Raw genomic sequence first — 22,748 nt, 5'->3', positions numbered from 1 at the left:
TGAAATTCTATTACATGCTCTAATCACTGATGTGATATATGATGTGATATGATATGGGTTTGATTCTGATTTCCAGCGGAACATTTGTTAAGCCTGTGAATTCGAGTCCGATCTGCAGGGAGGGAAATTCCAGGTAATCAAACCGCGATCTGCTGAGACATTTGGAGTTCTTTTCACAGCCCGATACTAGTGTCAATATTATTTTACATATCTATTGGCCTTTACAGTGTTCAGGGATGTTTAATACTGATATTGAATGTCCATGGAGTCCAGTGTGTAAAACACACTTCTCAGCCTAAGTCTCTGTAATGAAACACTATTATTCTTTGTGTAACATAAGCATGGCCTCAGAGGACCAGGACAGGGTGGTGGATATGAGCATGGTGGATCCTTACCCAGCACGGCAGGTCCCTTGGGTGGTGGTGTGGGGGACAGGGGGCCCACCCTGGGCATGAGGGCTCCCCCTCCTCCATTCACCTGCTTCAGCCTCTCCATCTTCATGTGCTCCATCCATCTCATGGGCCGGCCCACGTTCCTCCTCGCCTGCAGCGCCAACGTAGCCGCCGTGGCTGTCGACACCGTGGAGTCCATGATGGGGGCGTCACGGCCCCCCTCCAACACCTCCAACCCCTCCTCCTCCTCCTCCAGCTCCTCGTCTTCCTCTCCCGGCCCCTCGCCCAGTCCCACCACCCCTCCCCTCACAGCAAGCTGGACTCCATGGCTGGGATAGGCGCTGATGGGGGACTGGTCACTGCTGCATGTAGACTGACCGCCAGGGCTTGGCTGAGACGTCTGTGTGGGGGCGGGTGTGAGGGTAAAGGGAGGATCAAGTAAAAGATGAGAAGAAGAAGAATCGATTATTACCAAGCACACGTGACACATTGAGGACGCATTCATTTTCTCAAAGGTCTGCGAAATATGATTAAAACACACAATGACACCATGTGATGCAGCTGCCTGGGACATGCTTTCCACAGGAGTAAACAACAACACAATGGCATTTCTGATTGTGATTGGTCATATTAATTCATTGAGTCTGGGCATGACCTACCACCTTCATATCTACAGACCAGGTTTGCATTTAACTGTCATTACAGCAGTAGACATGAACACAGACAAACTTTACTCTCTCAGAACTCGGTTTGTCCAATGTCTTCTGTTTTGTAAACAACGTCAAGTGAATCACGGAAGCGTGAGTAACGCCTCCCCTGTGTGTCGTCCAATGGACCGGTCCAGACTCAATAACAAACACTCCCGTGAAGGTAGTGGGATTTAGACTATTTTCAGACAAGGGGGTGGGGGTGGACAAAGGCTTCTTTTCAGACTGACTAACGCCTAATTGGGTTGTTTACTCTGATTTACCCAAAATGGAGATCAGTGAAGAGAAAAATATTCACTTTTTGGCACGGTGCAAAACTGCAAAGCGAGACTTTCCTTTCCTGTCGTTTGAATGGTCCGGATTCCACCAAATGCATTCGGCTGCACAATAGAGCCCTCAGCAGTGTTGGGCATACTTTTAATACCCATAAACAATGTTGGAAATGCACTTAGTTCTGCCCCAAGGCATTTAACTTTGGGAAAACATTACTCTCCAAAATAAGAAAACGTTTTGATGAGAATTAAGACAATTTCTCATTGCCACATTGCAATGTGAAGTGTGTAAGAAGAGAAAAAAACGTAACGGGAGTGACCGTGGACAGTTTTGTAAAGATGTCTAATGAGCTAAATGATGAAGCCACAAGGGAGGAGGATAGAAGGTAAACAGACTCATTTTGGATGAAATGGCTACTGAAAAGGATGTTAACAAGGTGAGTGAGACACGAGGGTTTTTACAAATGCAATATGGCAACATGAAGGGACACCTATCTCACCTGATTACCCACTGTCCATAGAGAAAGAGAGAGAGAGAGAGAGAAAGAGAGAGAAAGGGAAGAGCAAAGCACGGCGCATTGGACAAAAGAAAGCATTCATTTGTTATAGTGTTATTCGTAAGAGGTTAGATCACACGTAAAACCCATGTGCTGTACACGTCCCTGGCTGACGTCCCAGTAATCATGTTCGGTTTAAGTGAACATCATGGTATAGTACATTGTTAGAGTTAAAGTGAATATATTCTGAGTATACCAAACATTAGGAACACCATTTAGTTGCACCCCCCCCCCCCATTTTTTTGCCCTCAGAACAGCCTCAATTCGTCAGGGCATTTGGTATTTTATTAGGATCCCCATTAGCTGTTGTAAAAGCAGCAGCTACTATTCCTGGATTCTACAAGGTGTCGAAAGTGTTCCACAGGGATGCTGGCCCACGTTGACTCCAATGCTTCCCACATTTGTGTCAAGTTGGCTGGATGTCCTTTGGGTGGATGTCCTTTGACACAAACCAGTGCGCCTGGCATCTACTACCATACCCCGTTCAAAGGCACTTAAATAATTTGTCTTGCCCATTCACCCTCTGAATGGCACACAGACACAATCCATGTCTCGATTGTGTCAAGGCTTAGAAATCTTTCTTTAACCTCTCCTCCCCTTCATCTACACTGATCGAAGTGGATTTAACAACATTAAGGGATCATAGCTTTCACTTGAGCAGGTGTTCTTAATGTTTTGTCCACTCAGTAGAGCCTTGTTAGAAACTATTAAGGTGACATTTCAGATAGATGGGCTGCTATCCCCATAGAAATATAATTACTAGAACGGGAAAAATCCCCATCCAATTTAACATTCCGTGATGGGTGAACCAACAGCAGTAATTATATTTCTAGGGTTATCCCATCATGCAGTGTGTGTTACTGTGTGCCCTCAGAGAGGGGCTCACCATAGGCTTCTCCGTCTTGATGGACTTGACCTGCAGACATTCGTCCTGTTTCGAGGTAGCGTGGTTGTACTCCCTTTGGTCTGCGTACCCCCCTAGTTGCCCCGGCGACCGGCCCTGTCCGTTGCCCCCCTCTCGGGACTGCGGCGGGGGACGTGGGAAGCCGTCGCTGCGCTGCTTCTTGGTCACGTGCGCCTCTGGCCCGTGCACGGTCTTTACGTGCTTGCGTAGGGAGCTGGGGTCCGTGTAGCGTTTGGTGCAGCCAGGGATCTTACACACGTAGGGTTTCTGGAACATAGAGATACATTATATTGCATTATATTAATAGTATAGAATATTATGTTAGTATACTGTTCTATTTAATTCTACGTTCTGGAAGGAGAGAGGAGAACAGATGGGGCCAGTGACAGGATGCTTCTGTTTCTAAAGGCCTCCAGCAATGAACCGCATACACATATACAGTCAGTGGTGTAAGGAGATGACTTTTTGCTGAGCTCTGTGTGTGTGTGTGTGTGTGTGTGTGTGTGTGTGTGTGTGTGTGTGTGTGTGTGTGTGTGTGTGTGTGTGTGTGTGTGTGTGTGTGTGTGTGTGTGTGTGTGTGTGTGTGTGTGTGTGTGTGTGTGTGTGTGCGCGCGCACCTCGTTGGAGTGTGTGCGGTTCTGGTGCTTGGCTCTGTCGGAGGCGTTGGAGAAAGCCTTGTTGCAGCCCTCGTGTTCACAGACGTACGGCTTCTCTCCAGTGTGGGAGCGCAAATGGGTCTTCAGGTTCTCCAGGCGAGAGTAGGCCTTGGGACATCCCTCAAACTGCACAGAAGAAGAAGAAGAAGAATGAGAAAAGAGAGCGAGGAGGAGTCGGAACCCACACACTCATCAAACACAGCTCTAATGCTTCATCCTGGCCGAGACCAGTTAACCTCAACAATATATATAACTGACGAAGGTAGAAGTGTGACAGATTGTTTATTAAATGTAAGGATGCACCATCCTCACATACCCACAACCATCTAACAACAGCTATCTCTTTATGTATTCCCATATCTAAGCCCATGATGTAAAATAAACGTTGTGGGAGCGTTCTCACGGTGCATCTGTGTGGTTTCTCCCCGGTGTGTCTCCTCATGTGGACCACCAGCATGTACTGTGCCTTAAAGGGCTTCTGCTCCCGAGAACATTCATCCCAGTGACACACAAACTCCTTCTTCTCCCCGTGGATGTGGTCGTTGTTGATGTGCTGAGAGAGGGAACAAGCAGAGGTCAATCACAAGTCAATCTGGATTCAATGTGATTCGTTATGATTCAATATATTCATTATGATTCAATTGATTCGTTGTGACTCAACGTGATTTAATAATTCATTATGAATCAAGACCGGTAGGAGTCAACAGTATTTTGCCTGTCGAGAAGCTGCTTTAACCCAGGCGTGTAGTGACTGGCGAGCACCACAAGGGGGCCAAGGGACCCAGAATAGGTGCAGTGTTACCAGAGTATGTGAGCGGAGCGGAGCGGAGCTGGAGCAGAGCATGGAGCAGAGCGTGTCTAATTTGACTGGAGCGCGGAGCGTCGGCCTTCTCGCCTTCTCCAATTTCGCTCCAGGAGCACTCACGTCTACTTGTGTGTTGCTATAGCCCCTTTGCTTTAGCTACTGTCATGGAGTTCGCTAAATCTTTACAGAATGAAACGGATAAAACACACAGGTGCAAAATCAAGGTGACTTTCAAAGATGAGGACCAAGAGCAAGAGAGGGTCATTGTGGATTCTGAAAAGACAGGAATCCCAAAAGCATGATGGTGTACTTACTACGGCCACTGTATTAGGGTAAATCTAGGCCCTCAAAATAAGGCCTTATAAAATACGTATTGTATTGTGTTAAAGAATCACATTTTAATGTTAACATACTCGCTTAGGATCTTGGTGAATTCCAAAGGACTGGATAAGAGCGTCTGCTAAATGACTTAAATGTAATGTAAATGTGCACATGCTAAAATAAAGGAATGAGGTGGGTAGATAACTAAGTGTGTCATTGTAACAAAGTATTTATAAACTAAAATTCACATCTCTTAAAAGTGTTCTTCATTTATGTTATATTATCTATACAATAGGCCATAATTGATTTTGGCCCAATAGGCCTGGCATATTCCGATTTTCAAGGAGCATTTCCATTTTGATTAGGTTATTTTGCCTAAAAATCTTTCGGCCTAAATATATATATTTTTTATACTCTGAATCCCTGTCCAGCCTGGCAAGAGCGGCCAAAAGGGCTCTGCAAGTGTGGAGAGGATATCCTCCGTTGCTGTCCTGCTCTCCAGGCACCATCACATGATCCTGGCCAAACTCGTGTTTCTAAAAATGAATTCAAAGGCACTGTAGACTGCCTAATAAGGCATTTTTTTGTTTCATTTGTATTTAATTCTAAGTCACAGCCTATGATGGACAATTTATAGACTGTGATGAATTAATACAACAAACTGTTATGTAAAATGCTTAGTGCTTAACGTCCCTGAATCCCTACAAGCCTAGTGTATTGCACTTGAAAATGCTTCACAATGTATTTCTTTGTAGGCTATAGCCTTGAAATAATTGAAATAATAGAGCCTAAATAATTCATTTCTGTTCTTCTTAGGCTTTCTGTCTGGCTCCTGACCTATTTAGAGTGTTTATATGCTGTTTAATATGACATGTAGCCTATTTGAAATGATGAGCGCTTCTTACAATCACCTTTTCATGTTTATTAAAATACTTTTCATTCAAATCATATGGTTTAGTTTCAGTACTTCGAAACCGAACGTTGGTTAGATTGTGATTTTAATGAATGGAGCAAATTTGAAGCGGCAGTTTTAGCGCAGCAGTTGGAAAGGACTTGGAGCGCCGGAGCAGCTCAGGAGTCCACGAGCGATGAGCGGGATTTCCGACTGCTCAACTCACATCCTCTGAGTGTCACAGAGAAAGAAGCAGTAGGTAGCAAATAACGGCAGTTGGAGAAAGGGAACTTTTTCTGTTGCACACATTATGTATGTATGCACATGACAGACTGGGGAAACCACGTATTTAATGGATAAGGAACATTCAAAATAAGGACCAAATCCCACAGTTGACAGAGGCTTCATATTTACTTTGTGCCAAGTCCAGTAAATCCCTACTGAAGTTCCTTCCTCATCATATATTTTCTTAGCTTTCTTTTCAGTGTTATCATCCATCATTGTTTCCCCAATCATTTTCTCTCTCTTTCTCTAACTTTCTGTCTCCTCCCATTGTTTCATATTCTCTCTCTCCATTCCCTTTTCTTCCGTTCAAATTTGTACTCTGAGGAATAAAGGGGAGACTCGTGAGTCTCAGTGTCCGATCTGAACAGGCTTTTCAAATAAAACCCTGTCACTTCCCATCACATGGGGGCTCCTGCCCCTCCGTGACAAGTGCTGACAGTTGTGCTACCGTGGCAACTTCCAATCTGAGGCTTGGGGGGGGGGAGAAAATCTAAAGTTCACTCAAAGTGTCTCAAATGCCAGAGCTTTACGTCTCCAGAAAAGCATTATATCTAGTGAGCACGACACAGCCCTGGTTTCTCTCTCTCACCTCCTCTCTCTCTCACCTCTCTCCCTCCCTCCCTCTCTCAACTCTCTCTCTCTTGTCTTACACACTGACCAGTAAAAAGGGGTAAGTGGACGGTTAAAGGGGGATAAGAGAGTAAAGACAAAGAGAAGAAGAAAAAAAGGCACACAGACATGGAATCCTCTGGGGATGAAGTCAACATCTGGCCCTCTCAAAAAGACAACAGTGTAGTGTGGCGGCCTCTGAAGGGCCTTTCCGAGAGCAATTTAAACCAAGGGAGACAGACACAATATCCTGACCAAAAGGAACCTGTCTTATTACATTCCTGAGCAGAGACGGGGAGAGAGACCTCTGCCTTAGGGGGATGGGAAAGAAACGGGGATAAATAGAGACTTGACTTTGAGAGGTCTTAAACGTCTGGGAGAAACAAGTCATTGTTAGAGTATATTTGTGTTTTCTTATAACACATTTGAGCAACCAAACAACAGGAGGGGAACAGCAGAAGACAAGAATAAGAGAAAGAAGGGCGAGTCAGTCGAGTGAGTGTTAGAGGTAAAGAGGTGCAGAGGGAGGGGAGTTCATCCTCCCATTCCACTTTATGACACAAAGGCAGCCTGTGTCTGCAGTGTCCTGCCTCTTCAACTACTGTACTGCTGAAGAACCCACATAATTATAAAGACACTTCCAAGAAGTCAGGGCAGTGTGTGTGTGTGTGTGTGTGTGTGTGTGTGTGTGTGTGTGTGTGTGTGTGTGTGTGTGTGTGTGTGTGTGTGTGTGTGTGTGTGTGTGTGTGGGATGAACTGCTAGAGTGACACTGTGCACCTCCAGGCATAACAGTCCCCAGACAAAGGTAGCATTGTCCCCAGCCAGCAGCCCCTCCCCCTGTCCAGTCTGTGACCCAACACTCAAGCCTGTGGGGTCCTGACCAGGGCACCGTCACAGACCTTTGTTCCCATCAAAGGAAGGGACGTACCCCTAAACAGACAGAACCCTATGAAGTCGGACCTTACTTCAAGAGAAAGGCCCCCATGGGCCCTCGAGACTAAGAACAATTGCACTTAACTAACCCCTTATGTAGTGGGAGCCAGGGGTGTCCTACACAGCCAATATGATGACAGAACAAGTGCGCTAAAACTGCCATCTCTTCACCAGCCATGTGCACTTTCCTGCCCTGTTCTGCTCTCAGAGTCCAACTACATCAATACGTTACACAATGCAATCGTTAAGTTCCGGCTCCAATTGACTTTATGTATCAACAAGGGTCCTCCATTCATTTCAACCTGACACGTTTACATTTTTGGAGTGACAAAAAAATTATAATCCCAGAGAGAAAACGATTGGGGGGGTGGAGATTGAGAGCCGTGGACATTCGTTTCCCTTAGATTGATCTTCCCTCCTCCTGTCACAAAACCGCTCCTCACTCCTTCCCTCCCTTTCCCCTCCGTCTCTGTGAGGGAATCCCTGTGGCAAGCGATCAGTCTGCGTCGCGCACCGTTCCATATCCCCTAGCTGAGAGCAATGGGAGGGATGGGAGCACCTCAGTGTTGTTGCGCTGTTGGCACCCGCTCCCCTGTTCCCCCTCGACCCCCCCCCAACCCCTCCCGCCAGCCCATACAAATGACCAGGGGCCGTTGACGGTTGTGATGCATGGGGCCCGGCGCTGACAGAGAGGGGCCCGGGCCGCAGACGACCCTAATGGTCATGATCTAATGGCAATTTGTATTGAATCAATAATCTCAATGCTGAGCGGATGGACAGACAGGACGTGTTGGACCCTGCGTAATGGACAAACTGGTGCTGATAGCTGCGGTGGCGGCAGCACACAAGCGGGTTATTCATCTTCACCCTGGCAGCTTATCGGCCACTGAGATGGATTCAGGAGTAAGAGGGGCAGAGGGAGACACAGGCGCGGGCTGGGATGAGCACAGAGTGGACACACACATGCGCACGTACGCATGCACGCACACACACACACACACACAGTACACATACGCTTACAGGTATAGAGTGACGTATCAATGTTAGTGTATAACACACTGATATAACACATATACAAACACACACAATTTGATAGGCATCATTTGCATAGGACAGGTACAAAATATACTCAAAGGAAATTGTATTATTTATTATTTTCACTCAATCCAGATAATTTCATGGATTTACACCCACAGAGCAAATTGGCTAGCGTTACCTAGTGTAACAGAACAATTAACATTGTAAGTGTTAAATTAACCCTCATTGGTGTACAATAACCCCAGTGTTGGTGTTAATAACAGCGTTGAACCAAAAACATGCCCACCATTATCATATGGTTATCATGGTCATGACCATATGGTTATCACCATTATCATGCCCACCATTCCCAACATGCTCTATTGTAGGTTGATATTGAGAACTGTTTGTTTCAATATCTATGCTTTGTACATTGATTGGTTAATTCATATTTTGATACTCAAATATAAATTACATACATTTTCTAAACTAATATGTTACTTGGATTTATTGTATCCGTTACTGAAATGGTTGTTCCAATTTCTTTAGGTAGTCTTATATCATAGTCTTCCCAACCCTGGGAGTCATTCTGAATGCAGGCTGTAGCTACAAATGACAAATTACAAAGGTTGGCTATCCCCTCTCTGGCTGATTTCCAATAGTGATGGGGAAACGAGGCTTCCTGAAGCATTGAGGCTTTCCAGCCAATGTTGTCGAAAATAAGTTCATTACTCAGAGCTTCCTTATCTGTTCACAATTAGTGACGTCTGCTGGTCAGCAATAAATAGCAACGTGTGATTATCAGATTCTTTTTTTTCCACTGATTTTATCAAAACACCGTGGCGCAGCGGCAAGTCGTTGGCTTTAATAGCCCACAATCAGTTGGATTAGCAGGTTCGCATCTCGCTTCATGCTTCCCTTTTTTGCCTTCAAGTTGACTATTTTTCAAAAAACTGAATCTATGGCACTATTTAGGATGCTTAAGACAGAAGCTTATACTAAACTAAATAAAACAAATGATTTGGACAACAGTGCAGAATAGTGTGGTTTCACATAAAACTATTTTTTAAATAGTGTGACTTCAACGGGATTCGACATCATATCTGTCCCTGAATGTTCCGTAGTTCCCTATGCTACCTGCTAAGCTACCGGTCAGGTGGAACAACACGTACAAAATCCTAACTAGATGTATAAGTATGGTATCCAGTAGCAGCTTAATCGAAGAAAGCACCGGAACCACATCGAAATCAGTGGGATCTCGCATTTTGGAAAAAGCACTTGATCAAACGAAGCTTCGGACGTCATCGATGACGTACTTCTGATAAAGTGATACGCGCATCGGCACACTGCTTCGAAGTTAGCTGCTTAGCGATTTCGACGCATGCCTCAGAGCTCTGGTATCAAACGTAACATCACTAGATTCCAATAGGATTTACACGTCACTTTGCAAGCCAGTGTAATGTGACTTGCAGGCCTGCTGTGGCCTGTAAACCATGCATTTTAGGCCACTGTATTAGGGTAAATCTAGGCCCTCAAAATAAGGCCTTATAAAATACGTATTGTATTGTGTTAAAGAATCACATTTGAATGTTAACATACTCGCTTAGGATCTTGGTGAATTCCAAAGGACTGAAAATGGATGAACGCAACAAACATGTCTCTGTCACTAAGAAATGCAGTAATAGGTGGTATCTCTACAATTCACTTGAAAGGCGAGGCACCATGGGAAATATGCAAATAAGGCATTATACTAAGGAAAGTGTTAATTTAACACTGTTCCAGTGTCTATACGGGTCCACACTTTCAGTGTTAAGTTTAACACTCGTGGTTGATTTAACCCTGGAGAATTTGCTGTGCATGTATTATAGCTACACACGCATACACATAAACACACCAGATACACAGAATCCCATCAGTACTTCGCCACTTTCCTCCATTTTCCCCAACCACTTCAAAATCCATCTACAGTGTATCCTTATCAAACTCTTTCTGGGACACACATTAGAATGCAAGCGTGCATGAAAATAGGGCCTGTTTACAAGGCAATTTCACTAAGCTGTGGGACCCGCAACACCGTTTAGCTTTATCAAACAGAGCCTAATAAATCATATGCTCTTTTGTGATGTCAATTGCTGAAGCGCTTTGTGCAAAGAAAGAAAAAATTGGGGAAAAGAGGCAAGGGAGGGAGGGATATAGAGGGAAGGAGGGAGGGAGAGAGTGGAGGAGAGAGGGGGGTTAGAACTGGCATGTGTAATTCAGCACAGCCTTTTCATCTTGGAGTAAGATACTCCAGACAGATAAGGTGCCTAATCCTTCTCCTGATCAAAAAAGAATCTGCATTTTACCAATTAAAGGGCTGCGCCAGCAGGCGGAGAGGGGGCCGCATTCTGACTGAGCCCAACTTTATCTCCCCTCAACACCGGGGAGGCACGCAGGCTGCAACCACCGCCTTCTAGCATGGTTGTATACTGGGGGAGCTAACAGGGGAGCTAACGCTAACATCATGCCATCTCCATCTAAGAACAAGGACATTACAACGCCACCTAGGGAGATGACCCAGAATAGCACAGTATCAAGATGAGGGGGGGGGGGGGTCGAAGTTGACCGCTACTTTCAACATGCAGGTACACATACACCCCGGCTCAGGGTCACCCCACATCTCTCCAAAGCCACCCCAGTTCAAAACCCCCAAACATCTCAGACAGAGACATTAAAGAATCCACCACCAACCGCTTATCTTTAAAAGTGCTCCCTCGGAGGGTACAGAGGAAAAGGAGAGAAAACGAGCGGGAGCGGGAGAGTGATGCTAAAAAAGGTATTGGAGTTTGGGGAGGGTGAAGTGGGGGAAGGGAGGTTGATGTTGAGAGGCAGAGTTGAAATAAGTGATAGAGAGAGAGGGAGAAAGAAATTAAATAAATACAGCAACTGAAAATTGACACCCGCCTCGCTTTTGCTGACTGGGTAGGCCAGATAAGTGAGCTAAATTGCGTAGATGCGATGTTTATCTTATCGGCGGCACCGAGAGCGCTTCAACGCGGATGATAAAGGAACGGGCACAGCGTGTCCCTGGCGCGAGTGCATTTGTAGAGTATAAAAATGTGCATCAGGAGCGCGACAGGAGCCGCTTTTGAACAAGGTGGAAAGCAATGAGGGTGGTGTACGGCGGATTTGAATTCCAATTCATCTTCATCTACGTAACCATCACTTTTTTAACACTTCAAATAGTAGTTGTGAAGTGTATAACTTGCCTCGCTTGTTTCAAATAGCAGTTTAATTTAAGAGTTTTTACCGCACTAATATCAGACTATTGACAAAGAACAATCGATAGAAAACAATCAAACAATTCCAAATGTATCAGAACTGAAAACTATGTTGTTAACTTCACCTCACACTACCAATCAAAGCCAGGCTGGAAGCATATTCTATTATTGTTCTCCATAACCATTCTATAAGACGAGCTTAAATAAAGGGGGAAGGGATATCCCATTGTTTGGCTGTATGGAACCCCCCCCACCACCCCCCCAGCGTTAGAGGAGAGACACTGTGGTCCAAATACTATACTTATCCTATTACTGAAGGGGGTGGGGGTAAGGAGGGGGAGGGTTGGAGATAAGAGGGTTTTCTCCCCCGCTCGCTGAATTTGACGGGAGGGGTTCGCTAGGCAAATAGTTTCATTAGCATGTCCCGGCTAACCCTATCTGCATGGGCATATAAAATGAGAAATAAAATACAATGACGGAGAGAAAAAAAACTATTCTGAGTGAACTTGCAAGGGGAAAAGACAATGAGGACGTGTTGATTATTTCCTGACATGGACCAATATCTCTTCTCAGACGCACAGCAGTGAAACCTACGTGAGGTTAGGGTAGTTAGTGTGTGGAGAGTGGACATTGTTAGTGTAAAACAGATGTTCACCTGGTGGAACTAAAAGGAGAGTGAACAAGCTCTTACCCAGTATGATGCACCCCCCTCACCCCGGCCCAAATCGCCCTGCCCCCCGGAAACAGGGGCAAGAACTTGTCAAGATCCTCAACCTTTGAGCAGAGCCCTTCAAACGCGGGAGGCAGCCCATTCCGCGCTGAGGATATCAATTATAGATAGGGGTTACCGCCGCGGCCGCGGATTGCAATGTCAGACGCCGGGATAGACAGCCGTGGAGAGCTGGGGATCTATCTATCAGATGTGTGCTGATGAGGGTGGTTGGTGTGTGTGTGTGTGTGTGTGTGTGTGTGTGTGTGTGTGTGTGTGTGTGTGTGTGTGTGTGTGTGTGTGTGTGTGTGTGTGTGTGTGTGTGTGTGTGTGTGTGTGTGTGTGCTTGAAGATACATGTAGTTAAAAGGGACACCACGGTGGCTTCCTTCTCACCATCAGCCCCTCAGCTCCAGCTCTCATGTATCAAACACTGAGAGTGAAGTCAAATCTCCCCTCTCAGTGGGCCTAGTGGTAAGTAACACACAGCCGGTCACAGGGGAGACCAGTCCAACACCAACGGCATCAGCAATATCATTAATAGTTGGGTTAAGAATAGGCCCTCAGGCTCTACAGGATGAGAGTCATCCCTCTCCTGGGCAGTGTGAGGAGCTGTATGACAGATGGGGGGAGTATATTACAGTCAATACGGTACAGACTTGTAGACAGTACAGAACAGTGGAGGCTCACGGCCTGGTTGTGCAGGATTTAGTCTAGTCAGTGCCGGCCAAATCAGTTAGTGTCGTAGCACAACAGAGACGTGCTCGGCAGCCTTTGAGCCCATTAACCATCGTCCCCGAAACCAATCTGGAATCCGGCAAGGGCATTACTCAACGCCTGTAGGCTGCAGAACACTCTGCACTGAACATGGTGACATACAGGGGGAGGCTGCTGGACCAGAGTGTGGAGAGGGTGTTATGACTGGGGACAGAAGTCCAGGAGAACTATAGGACCAGTCGACTTGGAGGAGGGGGCTCCTAAAACGGACTTCTAAACCGGGTGTCCTACTTACTGCGCTATTATCTGCACAGTATCTGCGTTCTAAATGTGTCATAACGTTTTGAACTTGAAATTGACAGAGGTAGTATCGCAAAACCAGACGCCATAGTCTCCTATTGATTCTGCCTCCTGGAAATGAAGGCTACAATACTGAATGACCAGGTACTCACATGTACTAGCTGCTCCTGGGTGTCAAACTCCCGGTGGCAGCTCTCCCAGTGGCAGTTGGTCTCGTACACCACCTCTGGCTCCTGCTTGCTGTCGTCCTTGTCCCCTTCCTCCTTCACAAGAGTCATCCCATCAGGATGGTCCTAGAGTACAGAAACACGACAGAGTTAGAAAAGAGGACCCAAAATGGACTGTTTTACAGTAGTGACCCAACACTGACAGTGTTACAAAGACCCAACACTGACAGTATTACAGTAGTGAGCCAACACTGACCGTGTCACAATAACCAAACACTGACAGTGTTACAGTAGTGACCCAACACTGACCGTGTCACAATAACCAGACACTGACAGGGTTACAGCGAGAACAGATTTCCCCACTCGCGTCACTTCTTGTTGAGCGTGGAACGAGGGAGAGCTCTGTTTGTTGTTTTGGAAAGTATGTTGTTTTGGAAAGTTTTAAAATTCCAAAAGGCACTCGCACATCTGAGCTATCTTTTTTGCAGGTGCATGGTAACAGTTGAATAAAATGAGAAAAAAATCGTTTTTAAAGTCTATTGAAAAAGTTTGGTTCCTAGCTAGCTACCGCGACACGGTCGGCATCAGTTGCTGGGACCGCCACTATCTGTCCAGTGATCCTGCTGACCAAGGCCAGGTCTAGCCTAGCTGCTAGCTAGGTGCCGATCATGCTAGTGGGCTTTTCTTGAGGTTTAAAACGCAGCCCGTGATGCGTTTAGCCATTGTGGCTGGGACCGCGGATTGTCCCAGCCTTGTGGCTGTCTAGATCCGTGATGTTTGTTGTTTGTTGTTTTCAATATTGTTTTCAATATTCCCGGCGTAACCTATGTTGCTATTATGACAAAGACCAAAGCCGGCGGGAGTAACGTTGAGGACAGTGGTGTCTCTCTATCACAGGTGAAGGATCTTCTAAACTAACAAAAAGAGTTCTACCAACAGTTGTTACAGCAACAAGTAAATAGCTGTTGTGTGTTGTGTCTAAATTCTGTTGGAGTCAACTAATAAAATAATGGATGACCTGACCAGAGAGGTCCAGGACCTGAACAAAGTCCTCCCAGGGTCAGCTTGATGAGTTAAAACAGGAGAACGGCAAGGTGAAAGTAATCTGTAAGTCATTAGGAGAGGACATCAGTATCTGTATGGGAATCCATGTTCACAATGACGGAGAAATCACATTATCTCAAGGGACAATCAAGGCGGAACCACATTGTTGTGGATGGAAATGCAGAATCTCCACATGAGACCACAGGATGATTGAGGTGGAACGCGCCCACAGGACTGGAAAACCCACCACCGGCCCAGATAACAGGCCCATTCCGATAGTGGTCAAGTTCCTGAGGTTCAAGGACAAGGTAGGTGTTCTGGAAAGAGCCAAGAACTTGAGAGGAATGTACATCCTCCTCAACAAGGACAATCCTGAAGCTGTGCGCCAGAAGAGGAAATAACTTATCCCAGCCATGAAAGCTGCCAGAGACAGGCTCATTGTCCCAAAAGCCTGGAAGGGATGAGAGTGCCAAGCCTATGGGTTTGTAGCTTCAACCCCACAGCACACACACACTTACAAACACCAACTGATTAATGGACTACTGAATGTATATACTTTTCTCTTGCATGGTTTGCTCTTTTTCATATTATGTCTATCTCTGATAAGATACCCAGGGGGCAGAAAATAGCCCATATTATATGTAGCCTAGAAATAACTTGGTAACATCAGATAACATTCATATATTAGCCATTTCTGAGACTCACTTAGATAATTTCTTTGAAGATACAGCAGTAGCAATACAAGGATATAACATCTATAGAAGAATGCTTATGGTGGAGGTGTTGCTGTATATATTCAGAGCCATATCCCTGTAATGCTTAGAGAAGATCTTATGTCAAGTGTTATTGAAGTGTTGTGGTTGCAGGTTCACTTGGCACATCTAAAGCTTTTTATTTTGCAGTGTTGCTATAGGCCACCAAGTGCTAACAGTCAGTGTCTAAATAATATGTGGGAAATGCTTGATAGTTTATGTGATGTAAACAGAGAGATCTAATTTCTTGAGGACCTGAATATTGACTGGTTTCATCAAGATATCTGCTTAAGAGGAAGCTTCTCACTGTAACCAGTGCCTGTAATCTGGTTCAGATTATTAATCAACCTACCAGGGTGTTTACAAACACTACAGGAACAAGATCATCCACATGTATTGATCACATTTTTACTAATACTATTAGAACTTTGTTCTAAAGCTGTATCCGTACCCAGTGGATGCAGTGATCACTATATAGTGGTTATGTCCAGGAAAGCCAAAGTTCCATAAACTGGGCCTAAAATAGTGTATAAGAGATTATACAAAATATTTTGCTGTGACTATGTGGATGATGTCACAAATATTTGTTGGTCTGTTGTGATTAATAAAGAGCATCCAGACGCTGTAATTAAGGAATTTATTAAATTCATTCTTCCAATTATTGATAAACATGCACCTGTTAAGAAACTGACGGTTAGAACTGTTAAGGCTCCATGGATTGATGAGGAAATTAAAAACTGTATGGTTGAAAGAGATGGGGCAAAAGGAGTGGCTAATAAGGCTGGCTGCACATCTGACTGGCTGACGTACTGAAAATTTTGAAATTATGTGACTAAACTCAACAAAAAGAAGGAGAAACTTTATTATGAAGCCAAGATCAATGATATAAAGAAGGATGGAGAAAAACTTTGGAGTACTTTAAATGAAATTATGGGCAGAAAGGCTCATTCAAATCCATCTTTCATCGAATCATTCATCACAAAACCATTTGATGTTGTCAATTATTTTAATGATTACTTCAATGGCAAAGTGGGAAAACTTAGACAGGAAATGAAAACAACGAACAGTGAGCCATCATACTCATGCATAAAACAACAAATAATGAAAGAAAAGCATTGTAAGTTTGAATTTTGTAAAGTACGTTTGGGAGAGGTGGAAAAATGATTGATATCAATCAAAGATGACAAACCTGGCATTGACAACTTAGATGGAAAGCTACTAAGGATGTTAGCTGACTATAGCCACTCCTATCTGTTATATATTTAATCTGAGCCTAGAGAAAAGTCTTTGTCCTCAGACCTGGAGGGAAGCCAAAGTCATTCCAATACCCAAGAGTGGTAAAGTATCCTTTACTGGTTCTAATTTTCTAGCTCTTAGAAAATTGTTGGGAAAAAATGGTGTTTGACCAAATACAATGCTATTTCTCTGTAAACAAATTAACAACAGACTTTCAGACTTTTTTAGAGAAGGGCACTCAACATGTACTGCACTGATACAAATAACTGATGATTGGTTGAACGAAATTGATAATAAGAAGACTGTTGGAGCTGCACTGTTAGATTTTAGTGCAGCCTTTGATATTATTGACCATAACCTGTTATTGAGAATTGTTATGGCTTTTCAACTTCTGCCATATTGTGGATTCAGAGCTATCTAATAGAACTCAGAGGGTTTTCTTTAATGGAAGCTTCTCTAATGTCAAATATGTAAAGTGTGGTGTACCGCAGGGCAGCTCTCTAGGCCCTCTACTCTTTTCTATTTTTACCTATGACTTGCCATCTGCACTAAACACAGCATGTGTGTCCATGTATGATGATGATTCAACCATATATGCATCAGCAACCACAGCTGATGAAGTCACTGAACGAAAAAGAGTTGCAGTCAGCTTTGGAATAGATAGTCAGTAATAAACTGGTCCTGAAAATCTCTAAAACTAAGAGCATGTATTTGGTACAAATCATTCCCTAAATTATAGACCTCAGCTGAATCTGGTAATGAATGGTGTGGATTAAATGGTTGTAAAGATGGGGAGAAGTCCATCCGTAATAAAGAGATGCTCTGATTTTTTGACACCACAGTCCACAAAGCAAGTCCTGCAGGCTCCAGTTTTATCTTATCTTGATTATTGTCCAGTCAAATGGTCAAGTGCTGCAAAGAAAGACCTAGTTAAGATGCAGCTGGCTCAGAACAGAGCGGCACGTCTTGCTCTTCATTGTAATCAGAGGGCTAATATTAATACTATGCATGCCAGTCTCTCTTGGCTGAGAGTTGAGGAAAGACTGACTGAATCACTTCTATGTATGTGTTGGAAACTCCTAATTGTTTTGCATAGTCAACTTACACACAGCACTGACACACACATTTACCCCACCAGACATGCCACCAGGGGTCTTTTCTCAGTCCCCAGGTCCAGAACAAATTCAAGGAAAGGTACAGTATTATACAGAGCCATGGGTGCATGGAACTCCCATCTTATATAGCGCAAGTGAACAACAAACCTGGTTTCAAAAACAAATAAAGCAACACCTCATGGCACAACGCCTCTCCCCCATGTGACCTACTTGTTGTGTGTATGTACTGACATGTATGTGTAACTGATAGATGTACACACACTACATGTTCATGTTTTTGAATGTATGTAAATTGTAAAATCTTTTGTCTGTAATGCCTTTTTCGTTATGTGCCGGACCCCAGTAAGACTAGCTGTCGCCTTTGGCGTCGGCTAATGGGGATCCTAATAAATCTAAATAAAAAAAAAACGCTTCACTGACAGGCAACGTATTCATTATTTAACCTGCCACCTCTATTTTGTCAGGTGAGAACAAGTGTTTTTTTTACAAAATGTACCTGGTTGTCCAAGAGGTTAACCATTGAGACACTAGAGAAGAGTTAGAGTGCAGAGAACAACCGAAATTGAAATATTGTATACAGTAAGTAAGACCATATCAGCTCGGAACTCATGGGGCTGAAAATATATATACTTTTAAGTAAGCCCATGGTTACACATGCTATTCACAGACTTCCTTACAACACTCTTGAGTCAAGACCACAGTCATATCACAACCAAAACGTTCTCTCCCCCTACTCTACCCTCCCCTCCCCTAACCAACCTAGGCTGATTCTGTTACACCTTTCCACAGGTGTAATCGTGTGAATCTGGCCTTGTTCAGCACACCGGGAGTAAAACGTGAGTCTGGGAGCGGAAATGTAGCACTGAAAGCTCTGCTCTGTGTTGGGAGTTGAGCTACGACAGGTCTGAGCCGAGTATTTCAGGAATCTAACCCTAACTTCCTGCTCAAGGTTGCTCCATTAGTCAAGACATATTTCACTGTCACCGTAAACATTACATGACTGGGCAGCCTGGAGAGTACTGGAGACTGTAACATAGGAGCCGAGGGTGTACAAGGTTTCTCTCTGGCAAAGTTATGGTTCGTAAAAATCACCTCGCTCTACTGCTAGTACCGACCTGCAATGGCAGAGGAAGGCAGAGAGAGATGGAGAGAAACAGAGAGCGTGTGAGAGAGAGAACAGAGAAAAGAGTTTCATTCACCGAATGTGGATCTCTGAGTCTACAGGCTTGCTTCTATTGTACGCGCACAGAGTCACTTTAGAGGCCTCATTCCAGACACAAGCGCTCAGAGTCACTTTAGAGGCCTCCTTCCAGACACAAGCGCACAGAGTCACTTTAGAGGCCTCATTCCAGACACAAGCGCACAGAGTCACTTTAGAGGCCTCATTCCAGACACAAGCGCACAGAGTCACTTTAGAGGCCTCATTCCAGACACAAGCGCACAGAGTCACTTTAGAGGCCTCATTCCAGACACAAGCGCACAGAGTCACTTTAGAGGCCTCATTCCAGACACAAGCACACAGAGTCACTTTAGAGGCCTCATTCCAGACACAAGCGCACAGAGTCACTTTAGAGGCCTCATTCCAGACACAAGCGCACAGAGTCACTTTAGAGGCCTCATTCCAGACACAAGCACACAGAGTCACTTTAGAGGCCTCATTCCAGACACAAGCGCACAGAGTCACTTTAGAGGCCTCATTCCAGACACAAGCGCACAGAGTCACTTTAGAGGCCTCATTCCAGACACAAGCACACAGAGTCACTTTAGAGGCCTCATTCCAGACACAAGCGCACAGAGAGCCCTTTAGAAAACATGCAGTCTAATTTCTCTTTCATTTTTTTCCATTCACTTAAGCATCTGATTAAAAGGAAAACAATTTCCTTCTGGTGTCGCCAAGATCAATGTGGCTTATCGCTTCTGAGGCGGTAGCCCGAACAAGCAGCCGAATGAAACAGGCAAATAAATAAATAGTTTTACAGTACGTCACATAATTGGCCCCAAAGCTCTCCGTCTGAGTGAATGACTGAGTGTGTGTGTGTGTGTGCACGCCTGTTTATGCGTTGTGTGAACAGAATTGAACAGTACAAACACCACATCCTATTCTACGGCTGCCGACGCAGTAAACCATCAATTCTGTTCATTATCTTCATCTCGTCTTCTAGCATATAATACCATAAGCATACCCCTTTTTCTAATACTGGATAAGGATATCTGTTCATTGGACTACATGATAAATGGTGGAGCAGTTAAATTCACCTGGCAACATACGGCCCCTGGGCTGAGTAGCTCCTCATCCGGTTTGATCTTGGAGCGTTTGTGGTGCATGGGGTCCCCAGTGCTGCTCACCGCTGACTCACTAGTGGGTTTGGTCTGTAGGAACAACCACAATAACTTCACTTCAACATCCTTTATGATAGAATGACCATAAATGATGAGCATAAATTAACATTTACATTCAATTGTATGATTACATTCTGTTTGATACTGTTCAAGGGATCTAGTTTATCCTACTAAAAGGGAGCATAATACAGCTTGTTGACTATTAAATTCGAGGAAATTTAATAAGCCAAAGATTTTATACAGGGGTTGTCTATCCGGCTTCACCTTTGGATGACCTGACTCTGGCCTGACTGGCCCTGAGAGCCAAAGGGGAGTTCCCTGTTACAAGGCAGGCGAGCCAGAAATAAAAAAGGAAAAAGGAAAGCTGAACTGGCCTGGAAAGATTCCTTGGCTCGTGTCTGTGTAATTAGACTTCTTAGTTAGAATGTTTACTCCGGGAATATGGAATGTCATTTCCATTTAACAGTGAGACATCTTGACACTAGAGTCACTGAGATCCTGCTAATAGACAGAGTGTAATTGCATTTGTTGTATTTGGAGAAATAGAACAAATGAAATTGGTAGTATATGAAATGCAAGGTAGTATATGATTCTGGTTGTTTCCCCAGAGTTGGACAGAATGGTGGAATAGTTTCAGAAGATTATTTATATAGTTCTCTAACACAACTAGGAACCTCAGAGGGTGAAGAACGTACCAGATGCCGTGTTGAAAAAAATCCCCCCAAAATTGGAAGGTATAAATAAAAAGGAATAATTGAATATTTGCTTGAAATGCAAGCCCCCACATACATTAGGAATGGAGAGAGGTAAAGGGAAACACCGTGGAATCCATCCATCCATGTCAATATTCCAGTTTTAATCCTTGTATTCCTCCTGTGTGATTAATGGTGTCAGTGATGGGATCCTATGCTAACAAGGCCCTTGTTGTTTCTCACGTGAAACAGAACGTTCCGGAACGACGTTCCCAGTCCAAAACAACACATCCAGGGGACCCCCACTCCCATGAGGCCAGAGCACGGAGTGGCCTGTTTCTACTTCTTCCTGTCTGTGCCTTGTACCTGTTTAGGCTACCCGGGACGCTGCTAGCGCGCGGCTAGCACATGGCAGCGCTATCTATCTATTACCTGTGATGATGAATCGCAGAGGCTTCTGCCACAGTGGAGGGAGAAGTCTCTCACCTGAGAGGAGTCATTGGAGATGACGGAGCGCTCGCTGGGGGTCAGGCCAGGGGGAGGGATGCCCGGGACTGGACGCTGGGTGGCGAAGGCCGGGGAGGGGTGGATGAGGGGCGGACTGTGGCCGAATGCAGAACCCACGATCCCTGGTTGCCGACCAAGCAGCTGCTGGTGCATCTGAAGTGCCACGGGAGTGGGAGGGTAAGCGAAACTCAAAGCCGGACTGGAGGGAAACAATATTATGATTAGTATTTAGTTGACGAGAAACATACAACAAGACTTTGTGCAGGTGCTGGATTTTTTTTTAAAACAACCTTTCCCATTATCAATATTTATCAAATGATCAATTACTGTACCTCTATGAAAATACATTCTCATGTATTTGAAATTGCAATGGCACCGAGGCAAAACGAGGGGAAAACAAACGGAGAGGGTGAATAAATAGATTTTTTTGGCTAGCTCCTCATCCCTGAGGACAATCTGACGGGAGTTGTGATGCTGTTGTAACACTGGAGCCACAGGGCCCAAGACAGATCCCTGGCAATGAATGTTCAGCTTGTTAGCACCGTAAATTGCTGTTGTGGTCCCTTGTCAGGCCGTCATCGTAAATAAGAATTTGTTCTTAATTGACATGCCTGGTAAAATCAAGGTAAACAAATAATGTAAAAAAAAAAATATATATATATATATATATATATATATAAAAAATCGAAAGTTTTCTGGAAATCCCTATTTGCAGATTCCCGGAAACAGAAGGATAAAAATGTAGGGAACCTTAGAAATGTGCAACCTTAGTTAAACTACATAATCTCTCCACTGTGTACAAACTCAACAGTATAATCAGGCCTAGTCTATAACTACAGTCACTTCACATTGCAGTCTGCATGCTAGCTTTCCCCTACTGTAAAAAGACCTAGATCATGGGTACTCTTCCTTCCCCATAGATCTACATTAAAGTTAGGGTGTTTACATACACCATAGATTAAAACAGAATCCAAACCGCCCACCGTCCTGTAAAAGCTCTCTCTATAAACAGAGGTAGCGCCAGGTAAACACAAGTCTCTATAGTTCAATAGCAGTCACGCGTGGTGGGCCTCCATTCATTCTGCCTGCCTCACGCCTGTTCTCAGCCTCAGCCCGGACCCATATGTCTGCTGAGCTTATTACAGGCACCGAGTGGAAATCAATGGGCCGAGACGCATTTGGGGGCCCATCCGCTTGTCATATCACTCATCAGTCTGGGGGCCCTATCATTGGCCCTGTCACATGGGCCACAGTGGCTTGTGATTGATCAGGTTCTCTTTTCAGATCGCTGATCAATGGCTCCGGGTATGGATCTCCCTCTCTCTTTTTCTCTCTTTTTCTTTCTCTGTCATTTCGGTGATAGTGTGTATCATGGGGGTGGTGTTTGGCAGGGTGTGTGGATGACTGACACATGCCTCCAGGGAGACTGGGTAAATAGGTGAACAAGGCCCACCAGGAGATGGGGCGCAAAGGAGACACACACACACACAGTAGCCTGGTGACAAATCTGTCCGTGCTGTATAGCCAACTTTATTGACTCTAAGCCAGCCCTCCTCCCA

The 22,748-nt window shown here is 44.6% G+C and overlaps 1 protein-coding gene across 4 annotated transcripts in view; it reads right to left on the bottom strand.

The window, feature by feature from the left end:
- LOC106590190 (transcriptional activator GLI3) overlaps positions 1-22,748 on the bottom strand; it is a 130,174-nt gene that overhangs the window by 4,434 nt on the left and 102,992 nt on the right. For all 4 annotated transcript variants that reach the window (XM_014180925.2, XM_014180927.2, XM_014180926.2 and 1 more), the window contains 7 exons: positions 21,169-21,388; positions 19,907-20,020; positions 13,489-13,629; positions 3,892-4,041; positions 3,450-3,614; positions 2,815-3,099; positions 396-792 (listed from right to left, as the gene is read on the bottom strand). In XM_014180925.2, coding sequence (XP_014036400.1) covers positions 396-792; positions 2,815-3,099; positions 3,450-3,614; positions 3,892-4,041; positions 13,489-13,629; positions 19,907-20,020; positions 21,169-21,388 — 1,472 coding nt within the window. The remainder of the gene's footprint in view (positions 1-395; positions 793-2,814; positions 3,100-3,449; positions 3,615-3,891; positions 4,042-13,488; positions 13,630-19,906; positions 20,021-21,168; positions 21,389-22,748) is intronic.

This window comes from Salmo salar, chromosome ssa29 (genome assembly GCF_905237065.1).
Source record: "Salmo salar chromosome ssa29, Ssal_v3.1, whole genome shotgun sequence".
Taxonomy (NCBI): Eukaryota; Metazoa; Chordata; class Actinopteri; order Salmoniformes; family Salmonidae; genus Salmo; species Salmo salar.
The sequence above is the reverse complement of the archived record's forward strand: the minus strand, read 5'-3'. Positions and strand labels throughout refer to the sequence as shown.